Genomic DNA, 10,487 nt, shown 5'->3' on the forward strand with positions numbered 1-10,487 from the left:
ATGACAATGTCCACTTGTAACGTCAATCATGTTTATTTTTGTAAAACCAAATAATAATCTCATCGGCAGAACTTAGTTGCATATATTCAAATCATAAAATAAACCATAAACATTTGCCTAAAAAATAAATAAATAAATAACGTATGTTTCCTCAAAATGATCAACACTTGGCCCTCTTTGGCTCCTCTGGTTATAGAAGGCCGACTCACTTGAAATCGGCCTTACGCCACCCAGTGGTTGAGGTCCAACATAAATCAACCACCACAAAATGACTACATCAGTGCTCTGGTCCTAATTATAATTTCTCAACATAGCAATTTGTAACCAGCCATAACCAGCTCAGAGCTGTAACCTCCAAGTTTTTGGTTGAGGTATAATACTATATTTGTCAAAGTAATTCTAAAGGCAGTTTGTGGCAGTGTGATCACAACAATGGCCACAACAATGTGAGTTATCGGTGCACATTTAGAGTTTGAGCTTGCAGAACACAGTGTGGCTGCAAAGAATTTATTGAAATGTTATAAATGTGCTAACTTTAGAGATCATAACGTTTTAGAATTAGTGTGTTAAGATATAGGTAAGATTGAATTCAGTCGGATTTAATGTCGGTCTAATAAGTTCTATACTAAACACATAAATCATGCGATTCCTGCCATTTGAAATAGTTTTTAAAAAGTCAAAAACGTGAAAGAATGCAAATTCTCTTGAAGAAATCGAAATTAGAATCAGATTCTATACAACTCGATTACTTTCAAGCAAACTTTATCCACAAATATGTCAAATTAATCTTAATTGCCTTTTAAACATGAACATTAACTTCTTAATTACCATTCAAGACCATGTCCAAAATATGTTAGGAGCAGATCTTTAATTCGGCTCCTATATAAGAAACTCCAAGAAACATTTTTAGAAACGTCTATTTTAAAAACGCCATGCGGTACTTTATTATTATACAATATTATATTATATTAATATAACAATATTGGTCGATCTGCTGGGAGGCGGGGCAATCCTGGAAACATTGTGTCATGAAAGTATAATTGAATTAAAAGTGTGTTAATTAAGAACTATTTAAACGTCGTTTGGCAGGACGCTGTTCAGGGTTTGGGTTGAAGGCGGAGTTTTGCTCCTCGAAGTTCTCTGTTTCGCTCTGAGGAGAAGAAGATTGTGTTTTAAACGTCAAAGTGGAGGAGAAAGGTGAGTCATTTAATACGGTTACACTACATGAGGGCTACTACACAAAGTAACAACGCCAGCTCTGATTCGTTCAATCTTTGCCTCGCGAAACCCGCAACGTCAGTAGTCAGGACGCTGCGATGGCAAATCAAACGGATGTTTTCATCACGAGTTGCTGTCTACTGTGCAACAGCTGCGACCTTTGAAACAGAAAAGAGGTTATTCACACGAACTGCTGCTCAAATCTCGGCTATATCTTGTGGGAAACGTAGAAAATTATATTTAATGTCTTCATGTTTATGAGTGCTACCGATCCGGCAACTATTATTTTAATCAAACTTTCCAGATCTTCATTGATGCATGTGTTAAAATAAATATCGTTGGGACTACAGAAAAACTATATTACCATGTCCTGACTTCATTTAGGATAACAACTGAACTTTTTCGTCCTTCACCAAGTTCTATTTTCTTTGTGGAGGAAGAGGGGATTTTAAGGAAGCCCGCAGCTCCTTTTGACAGGAAGGTTTTCTTTCTCAATAACATGTCGCAAACTTAAAAAAAAAATAGCAGAAGTAAACTCTGATTGTCTAACTTATGGAAACATCTACCCCAGTCTGCCACTTGTACAATCTTTGGCAGCGCTATTATCGAGTGGCACAGATATCCGGAGGGGTTTCCTGAAATAACATTTTGTAAATTGCAATTAAAAAAGGAATGTAGAGAAACCGCTGTGTAATATTTCCTCTACCGTGGAACTGAAACGCACCCTTCCCTTCTTCGCTCTGAGGTGAGCTGCTGCGGTGGGGCTTTGGTCCACTCCGACATGGCTCGGTACCTGGGCTACTTCACCACCGTGGGCGATGCGCAGCCGGTCCAGTGGGAGGATGAAGAGCTGCACGCAAACAGCGAGGAGCTGAGTCCGGCCACTGGCTCGTATCCAACCACGCTGACCTTCAGAGAGTCACTGCAAAGGCTCTACGGCTCAGATCGGTTCCAGGTATACCGCTCTATCTTCTCAGTGCATCCGTTATGTGTGGCCAATGACTCATCCGTGTTTCTACACTTTGACTGACCATTGTCCACAACCCAGATATATTACATTTACAAAGGTATAAGACATTTGTTACTTTGTGAAGCTGGAAACAACAAATGTTTAGCTACTTTACGTGTGTTAGGATTTCACTCGTATAACGTTGTCAGACAGTTAAAAAAAGAGTATAACTCTATTCATCTATAGTGGAACTAGAGTCTAGACAATTCTTATCCTTGTCAACACTTTGCGCATACATTACCCACAATGCTTCTCGACTGCTGAAATTTTAGTTCGGGATTAATTGTATTATGCTAGCAGCGGCTAATGTAGCCTAAAGCATCGAGTCTGCAGCAGTGATGAGCTGCAGAGGTCTAAGAAGATCACTTCTTTCTAAGTCCACACAGATTTTTCATTCATCAGTCTTTTGTGTCTCCCTCTGGAGACTTTATATGACATTTGTATCACATATGCAGTAGTTCTCCAAGCATCTGGAAACCCACTTTGATTGGTAAGATTGCTATGTTACCCGCTGCTTAAAGAAGCACCTCCCAGTGATGACTGACTTTGTTTCCAGGTGTTGGTGGTGTGTCTGGTAATCCTGGATGCCATCTTTGTTCTGTCAGAGCTGCTAATAGATCTGTCTGTGATTCAGTTGGAACATGGTCACCTTGCTCCTGAGGTGAGATAAAGATTTGTCCACTTGCTCCAAGCAAAACATACAGTCCTTATCAAGACCTTTGTATTATACAATTTACGATCACCTTTTTTTGCAGGTGTTCCACTACTTGAGCTTGGCTCTTCTCACATTCTTCATGGTGGAGCTGGTTGGTAAGCTGTACGCTTACCGCCTGGAGTTCTTTCAACACAAGTTTGAAATGTTTGATGGCGCAGTGGTGGTGCTTTCCTTCGTGTTGGATGTTGTGTTCATCTTCCATGAGGATGCCTTTGATGGAATGGGTCTCCTCATCCTGCTGCGACTCTGGAGGGTGGCCAGAATTATCAATGGTCAGTAACACTTTGCCTCGAAGTTGAATGACATTTGTTTTTATATGGAAAGAGGGTGGGGTGGTCTGCCTGGGCATTGCACCCAAAAAGTCTCTTTGCCTCTACTGGAAGACACATGGAGGTGAAGTTTTGTTACCCTTTGATAAGAGTCGATGTGTGTGTGTGTGTTACTGTTGTAGTGTCTATAGCGAGCATGTTTCTCTGGGGGTGTCAGTACATATCAGCGGACATTCAAATTAAGGGATAGTTCAGGTTTTTTAAGATTCTTACCTTCATCAGTGTATATCCTAAAGTAAATGGCGGAACACCCCCAGTTTGGAAAAACATACTATTGGGACATGAGCAAAGTAATGTATTACTGTGGAAAGGAGCTGTTTGAAAATGTATATTTGACACCTAAAAATAAATCCAATATCAGTTTAAGTATATATTTTGAGTATTTTCACCATGCTGTCGCACAACCCTTTCCTAACGGCATCTATGCTCTCTTTAGAACCACAAGACTCTTTTGACAAAAACAGGGATTTGACTAATGGGCAGCCAATCACAGACTTCCCTCCTCTCACCCAGCAGCTTTAGACCCAGTCTGGCAGAGTTTTTAGGATGCATTACATTTACTTGAGTTTGCAGTAAAAATGTTTGAATGTGTTGCAGGTATCCTGGTGTCAGTGAAAACCCGTGCAGACCAGAGGATCCACAAGCTGAAGGAGAGCTATGACCACCTCGTTCAAAGAGTCACAGAGCTACAAGAGCGCAGTGATGAACTGGTGTTTAATTACAACTGCTTCATACTCAATCAGAAAGATTACTTAGATTTACTTAAAAGAAGTTAATTAAATGAGCTTTCAAATGATCCACATACAGGAGCAGATATGTATATTATATTAAATGGCACATCAGCTCATTTTCAGGTTTATACTTGTATTGTGGGTTTGTATCCTACAGTTACAAACTTAGAGATGGTGGGTCAATTCACCTTTTGACTTCAGCAGTTAGACAATCTGACCGGTGGTGAATAATGCATCTTACCTGCACAAAACCTAGAAGGAATATGGGCACAAGTATTTTGAAGCTTGTACACTTAAACAGAGTGTAAGCTTAGAATGATGTCCAACAACAGACTGAATCTTCTCTCTGTCTGTCTCCATCCATTTTAGGAACACGAGAACCAGAAACTGCAAGCCCTCCTGAAGAAGAACAGCATAGTCTTCTAACTCATCAAGCTAACTCTTGTGGAGCATGTACTTCTCTGCACTATATTCAAACTATGAACTTTAATTTGAAAGCTGATTGCAGTATTCCGTCTACCTGTTGATAGATCCTAAACGGTTTCCACATCACCTGAACAGAAACCCTTTTTTTAATATCTGTATCAGTGGATCCATATCCAGGTTTTTCCATTATAGTGATGGAGGTCTGCATACTGTATGTTTAATGAATGTCAGATAGTCCACTGCTACTGGTCGTCATACATTAAAGCTATAAAGCCATGGTCCTTTGTTAAAAGTAAATATTTGAAAAATTCCTCACACTGATGACTTGTACATGAAACTAAATGTACATCTGCTGAGTGATGTTTAAAAAAAACTTATGTATGTACCACATGCCAATAAATTCTTTTTTTTCATTGATTAAAAAACATTTGTCGAAGTTTAAATTTTTCCAAACATCTTATTTACATTCACACAATATACAGGAACACATAGATCATACAAGCAGTGCTTGTTGTAACAGAGTGTATGGTAAATATTACCATACACAAGCAGTGCTTGTTGTAACAGAGTGTATGGTAAATATTACCATATAAGAGTGAGAGGAATTCAAATGGGCTGTTTGAGACAAAGTGGAAGAGGAGTCCACATGTGCTGTTCGGAAAAAGAGGGACGTAGAGTTCTTGTGAACAGCTCTGACAAAAAAGAAGAGTACATGAACTTTTCCCATGTGTGTTCTATGTTCAAACAAAAGGGAAGAAAAAGTCAAACGGCAGTTTGGCATTGATGGTGGGCATGGCTCTGTAACCAGGAAGAGCAGCAGCAGAAACTGATACAAAGGCCACTGAACTCCTGACTGACAGAATGCTGCTTCCTCCAGACAACATGTCCTAAGGGAGAACAAAGTGAGTTGGACACAGTAGAAATCAGACTGTCATTGCAGGTTTTTTTAAATGTTAAAACTGGAAAGTGTCTGCCAGTATTCATGAAAAAGTGAGTCTTACCAAACTGGTGGTGTTGGTTAGGATTACTTCTTTGATGCTCACTATCTGAGCCTGAGGGTTGACCAACGATCCATATTTAGTCCATTCAATTTCTATGTGACGCAACAGTGGGATGCTGCACCTCTGTGCTTCCTGCAAAACCACAAACAAACTCCTTGATTGTCACCCCACAACACAGATTCCATACATTTTCCTTTCTGTTAATCAATTTTCTATATCAGCCAAAATACAACATCTCAACCTGAAACTTGAATTTCAATTGAACATGACTTGCAGAATAATTGAAGTTACAGTTGTACAGAAAAACAACCACGCATTAAGACAAAAAAGTAGTGATTAGCAAATACTGTATGTACATATTTACAGTAGGTAAATACAGTACATACAGTATATGTCATATTATGAAAAAAGCCACTGTCACAAACTGTCACAAATAAAACTGCAGTGACTTGTAGATGGGTATAGGAATTATTTGCTCTGATTTTACTGACACTTCTCCAATCAGATTCAGGATTAGACTAAACCTGAGGCTCCTTTTTGAAACAATGCTCACCCCAGTATTTAAGGTGCTCTCAATTGGTACCCAGTCCGATGGATAGTCTAGCGGGGAGTTTCCAAAAGATGCCACAAATGTTGCATGGTTCGGTCCTCTCAGAACATCCAAAAGCACCTGATGGACCAGAGAGCAGTTGGCAGCATCTTCCAGTCTGCGGGGACAAGACCATCACCATCATATATGTATTAGGACACAAGGAAACACTGTATCTGAACTCAGTGAGCAGATGTCTTGTATGTCCTGCCTTAATGTGCAGCCGAACACAGAGTCCAGACCGAACAAGACAGGGAAGTGCTGATGTGTTCCCTGTAGACAGTCCTGGTCCCCAGCACTATGGAGAAGAGATACTGTGTCTCTATAGTCGACGCTTCGAGCAATCCCTGTGATGACAACTGCTAAGGGCAAATGTAGGACATCAGAGCATCATCCCTGTCTCAAACATTGCGAAGTACCATACTAGTGCTGTCAAAAATATATAACTAAAATGTTCACACTGATTATACTGTCTGTAAATCAAGCATCCAGGCAGGTAAAGGATATTCTGCTGTTCTTGTTCCAGACACAAGAGGTAGTCCAACCACATAACCTGGATTTCCACTGTAGTGGACGGCCGCCTCGTTTGCATCCTCCTGTTTAATAGGCACATTATTAGGACCCGAGCATCAAAGTAGTGAGATAGAGAAAAGAGAGGTGTTGGGGTAAACATAAATTCTTTCAATTTTTTTTAGGTGTTGGGCTTAGTTCAGAGAAAATTACTTGATGGCTCCCTCTTTTAATTAGCCTTAGCGTTTGAACCTTTACGACTTTTTTTTTTTTTTACCAATTAAAGGCTCCAAATGTCTCATCTGTCACGGCATACTGCCCCAGAAGACATCTATCTTACAATTCAGAATCATAGTGGCAAACGGAAGTTACAGGTTGTGTCCTTTTGCTTCCATCGCCTCACTGATCCATCTCAAATGTTATCAGAAAAGCCTTCAGACATCGATAATGCTTAATTGTAGAAATTTGTTGAAAGGTGGCAAAGTGGAGGGTTGGCGAATTTTGATTCTTCGCCATGAACAAATTAACTGATGTAACTCAACATACTTTTATCTTTTCTAAATTTCATGTTTATTTTCATGTTCTAGGCCAAAGACAAATTTGAATCATAGTCATAGCGCCACCTCCTGGTAACAGGAAGTTACTGTTGCTATTCTTTGGCTTGCCACAATTTGTGGGTAGACCAGATCCAAATCAAGTGTTTTCCATACAACATGTAAGATGTTCATATTGCCAGCTCACAAAGCTTTTTACCTTTTCGTGGCTACACATTCTTTGCCATAAAAAAACCAAGATGCTTTTTAGTTCTGTTTTTTTTTTTAATGTAAAGCCATGTCAGTAGGCATACTCATCAAAATGTCTGCAATCAAGACACAGGTTGAGTGCTATGAATGTTTACATCATCAGACGTGTTTCTAAATGTTTTACAAATCTGAACCCTCGCATGTAAAGGTGTCAGTCATATCTCAAGCTTTGTTCCCTCTGTAGCTTACAGTATAATATTCAAAAAGGAAACTTTTGGGGACCAATAAAGTTGAAGTTCAGAGCCAACTGAAAACCTTTCTATTAGTTTCAACAACTCATGTACAATAGAAAGCTTAAGCCACAATGTACGGGTCAAGTACATTGACCCGTACATTTACAATGCATTCCTGGCAAATTTACATTCATACGTAAAATGATGGATAGCACTCCTATGATTTCCCCCCAAAAAAGGCAACCCTTTTGAGGACAACACTCCAAGACAATGCCAACCTGGACGAATGTGATGTGAAACTCCTGTTCCAGGGATAGTGCTGCTTCACGGACAAATCCTAGCACCAAAGACACCGTCACATTCACTATCTCACCAGCTGGGTTGTACGTAGTCACATAAGCAACCTATGGAGAGAAACATGTCTAATTTGTACAGCAGACGATTACTTTTTTATTTGAAATAGTTTTAATTTAATGCCTAAAACTTTAGATATGAATCTTAAAATACAGGTTGTGTGTTCGAGTAGACTTGCCTTCAGCACCACATTAGCACAGAAGGTTGTGTTTAGGAGAACAGGGTTGAGGTTTTCTCCTTCCCTGACCTTCAGCTCTGTTTGTGTCCCATCGACAGACTGCAGGACGACTGAAACCACCTCCACGGGAACAAGCTCCAACAATGTCACAAACAACCACATTATTCAACATTCATCAACAATTATTTCACCCAAATATTATTTCAGATTTACCCTTTAAGAGCCTTAAGAGGTTTTACTCTTGATGACAAAGTCAACGGATCAGTCGCTCCATCACTTTGGTCCAGACTTAAACAACTCTACTGAATGGCCATGACATTTTCTACAGACATCAGTACTTTTCATTTAGTGCAACCATCGGGTCAAAAAGTGCATGTATCCAATACTTTGGTTTAGACTAGTGGTTCTCAAACCCCCACTCCCACTCATGAGCCCACACAGAATTGCAACAAATATGGTGCATGCTGAATTTTTATTGCAATAACAACATTTTGTGACTCCTCCATCTGTGCTTTTATGAATACTAGAATAAATAAAATGGCAAGCACTTTTAAGTAAACCTGATTGCTCTGTCAGACAAAAAAAAAAAGCAAAAAAGTGCAATTACTTTGTTAGAACAATGCAAATAAACTTCTGTGCCATAAATAAGTAATATTTGGCAAAAAGCTTATTGTTGGAAAAAAAAAGTGTGAGCCATGATGTTTTATCATTATTATTGGCTGCAATGAGCCTGCTTTCCACTACAAATCCATTTTTCCCCTTCTTTTTATAAGAGATATGTTGTTATCGAGGGGTAATTACAACACAAAAGTGTACAAAACAAAGTTTGTCCTGCATTTTAGCAATGTTAAAAGGGGACAGGACCACTTTGAGAAATCTGAGACACTAACAGTTGGTTTTCATGTAATAGTTTGCAGCAATGTAAAGCAAAAACTAGGGTTGTGTCAATGCAAATGTGACAATCACTGAATACTTCCTTCTTTTCGGTAAGTGAGAGAAAGAAATGTACAAATGTTTTCGGTCCTTACATTGCTGCAGTCAACCTCAAGTCTGTGCCAACATTGCAACATGTTTTTGTGGTCCACGTATTCTTTGAGTCAGTGTCTTGATCATTTTCCTGGTTTGGTCGGAGACGTGACGGCATGTGAGTTTTTAATGTTATATCAACAATGTAAAGTAGTGTGAATACATCATTTTCAGATAATGGAGAGGCCGTAAGACTATATAAGATGATTTTGCAGAAATACATTTCAAGATGTTTGTTACAAGGTTGGATCATTTAACCTAATTCTGACTTCACTTAAATAATTAATCACTCAATTAATTTTTGGTCGATCACCTAATTTACTTACGGAGGTAAATACAAAAGTAGACATACTTACTGCTGCATCTTGAGTCTTGCCCTGTTGAGTGTAAAAGATTTGGTTTTTAAATTACCGTCAACTGATTCTGTGTTTTCAGCATTTCTAATTAACTTAGTTATCTTGAGCACAAACAACAACCTGATGGATGAACGGACTTCAGCAACCTCACTCGAACCAGGGAAACCAGTGCACCTTCCCGGAGCCAGACCCAGGAGGGGCGCTCGCCGGCGAGCGCCTGCTTGCCAGGCCCCCACCCATAGGTCCCAGTAGGGCACAACTCCAAGAAACAACATGTAGCGGCCCCCCTGTGGACTTACCACCCGTAGGGACAAGCATCCGGGTCGAGTGCTATGTAGACCGGGCGGAGGGCCGGGCAGGCGGCCTGAGCGGGGTGATCACCGGCAGCATAGACTAGCTTTAGGGACGTGGAATGTCACCTTGCACATTCAAGAGTGCATTAAACTCCCTTACAGTGATAGTGTTTGAGGGTAAATGTTTTGCCCAATAAATGACTCACTGCAAAGAGCCGGATGTGGGTGTAGGTGTCCATGCTGAGAGAGGGCAGTGATCCACAGTCCTGCTGCAGGACGACACGCCGAGAACACTGACTGCTCTGATCCTTTAGGAACGCTGGGGAGATAAAAAGGAAAAACAACATGTACGGAAAATGAAAAGTACAATTCCATTCAACTCTTTTAAGCATTTTTGAAATAACAATGATAAGACATATTTATAATAATAATAATAATTATGATGTAATTCCTAAGATGACCTTTTACATAATACAAGTAAGCAAATTGTGGATTTGAAAGAACTATAAAACTGATCCAGTATAAAACGTAACGGCATGAAAAGATAAAATAATCTTAATATGATTACATAAAAGTATGAGAGGTCTTCTTCACCTTATATTTGTGCTACACCACTCTTCTGAATGTAACTGTATAACCCAGATGTTATAAGTACTTATTAGCCATGTGTTGCTGTTTTTACTTGGGATGCACTTTGCACCGTGCTTGTTATAGGTCTTATGACAGCGGTCATGTGACTCATGTCCATAAATGAGACTCTGCAGGTCCCATCATGA

The 10,487-nt window shown here is 39.7% G+C and overlaps 2 protein-coding genes across 4 annotated transcripts in view; one reads left to right on the forward strand and one right to left on the reverse strand.

Annotated features, from left to right (window-relative positions):
• Positions 1-1,131: 1,131 nt before the first annotated feature.
• On the forward strand, positions 1,132-4,847 carry hvcn1 (hydrogen voltage-gated channel 1). 3 transcript variants are annotated; one of them, XM_068594863.1, is made up of 6 exons: positions 1,132-1,197; positions 1,964-2,173; positions 2,784-2,888; positions 2,983-3,214; positions 3,869-3,981; positions 4,372-4,847. In XM_068594863.1, exons 2-6 carry the CDS (start codon positions 2,000-2,002, stop codon positions 4,426-4,428), a joined length of 681 nt encoding a protein of 226 aa, XP_068450964.1. In that variant the 5' UTR covers positions 1,132-1,197; positions 1,964-1,999; the 3' UTR covers positions 4,429-4,847. The 3 variants fall into 3 exon arrangements, with proteins under 3 accessions (XP_068450964.1, XP_068450982.1, XP_068450974.1); XM_068594881.1 differs by lacking the exon at positions 1,132-1,197 and adding an exon at positions 1,314-1,394; XM_068594873.1 differs by lacking the exon at positions 1,132-1,197 and having other exon boundaries at positions 1,408-2,173.
• An 18-nt stretch (positions 4,848-4,865) lies between these two features.
• tctn1 (tectonic family member 1) overlaps positions 4,866-10,487 on the reverse strand; it is a 16,233-nt gene continuing 10,611 nt past the window's right edge. Inside the window, exons 6-14 of the mRNA XM_068594852.1 lie at positions 9,918-10,030; positions 9,419-9,439; positions 8,037-8,171; positions 7,783-7,908; positions 6,525-6,614; positions 6,230-6,366; positions 5,983-6,136; positions 5,430-5,561; positions 4,866-5,315 (exon numbers count right to left, since the gene is read on the reverse strand). Of these exons, the coding sequence (XP_068450953.1) occupies positions 5,169-5,315; positions 5,430-5,561; positions 5,983-6,136; positions 6,230-6,366; positions 6,525-6,614; positions 7,783-7,908; positions 8,037-8,171; positions 9,419-9,439; positions 9,918-10,030 (1,055 nt within the window). The 3' untranslated portion in view covers positions 4,866-5,168. The remainder of the gene's footprint in view (positions 5,316-5,429; positions 5,562-5,982; positions 6,137-6,229; positions 6,367-6,524; positions 6,615-7,782; positions 7,909-8,036; positions 8,172-9,418; positions 9,440-9,917; positions 10,031-10,487) is intronic.

The sequence above is a fragment of the Clinocottus analis genome, unplaced genomic scaffold (genome assembly GCF_023055335.1).
Source record: "Clinocottus analis isolate CAN_PGR_092001 unplaced genomic scaffold, fCliAna1.0.p SCAF_10, whole genome shotgun sequence".
Lineage (NCBI taxonomy): Eukaryota > Metazoa > Chordata > Actinopteri > Perciformes > Cottidae > Clinocottus > Clinocottus analis.

What these genes read in the sequence shown, in the direction of transcription:
- hvcn1 (XM_068594863.1), top strand. Translation starts at nt 2,000, where the DNA reads ATGGCTCGGTACCTGGGCTACTTCACCACCGTGGGCGATGCGCAGCCG. An exon ending in ATGGTCACCTTGCTCCTGAG is followed by an intron (nt 2,889 to 2,982) that starts GTGAGATAAAGA and finishes CTTTTTTTGCAG; the next exon opens with GTGTTCCACTACTTGAGCTT. An exon ending in AAGAGCGCAGTGATGAACTG is followed by an intron (nt 3,982 to 4,371) that starts GTGTTTAATTAC and finishes CATCCATTTTAG; the next exon opens with GAACACGAGAACCAGAAACT.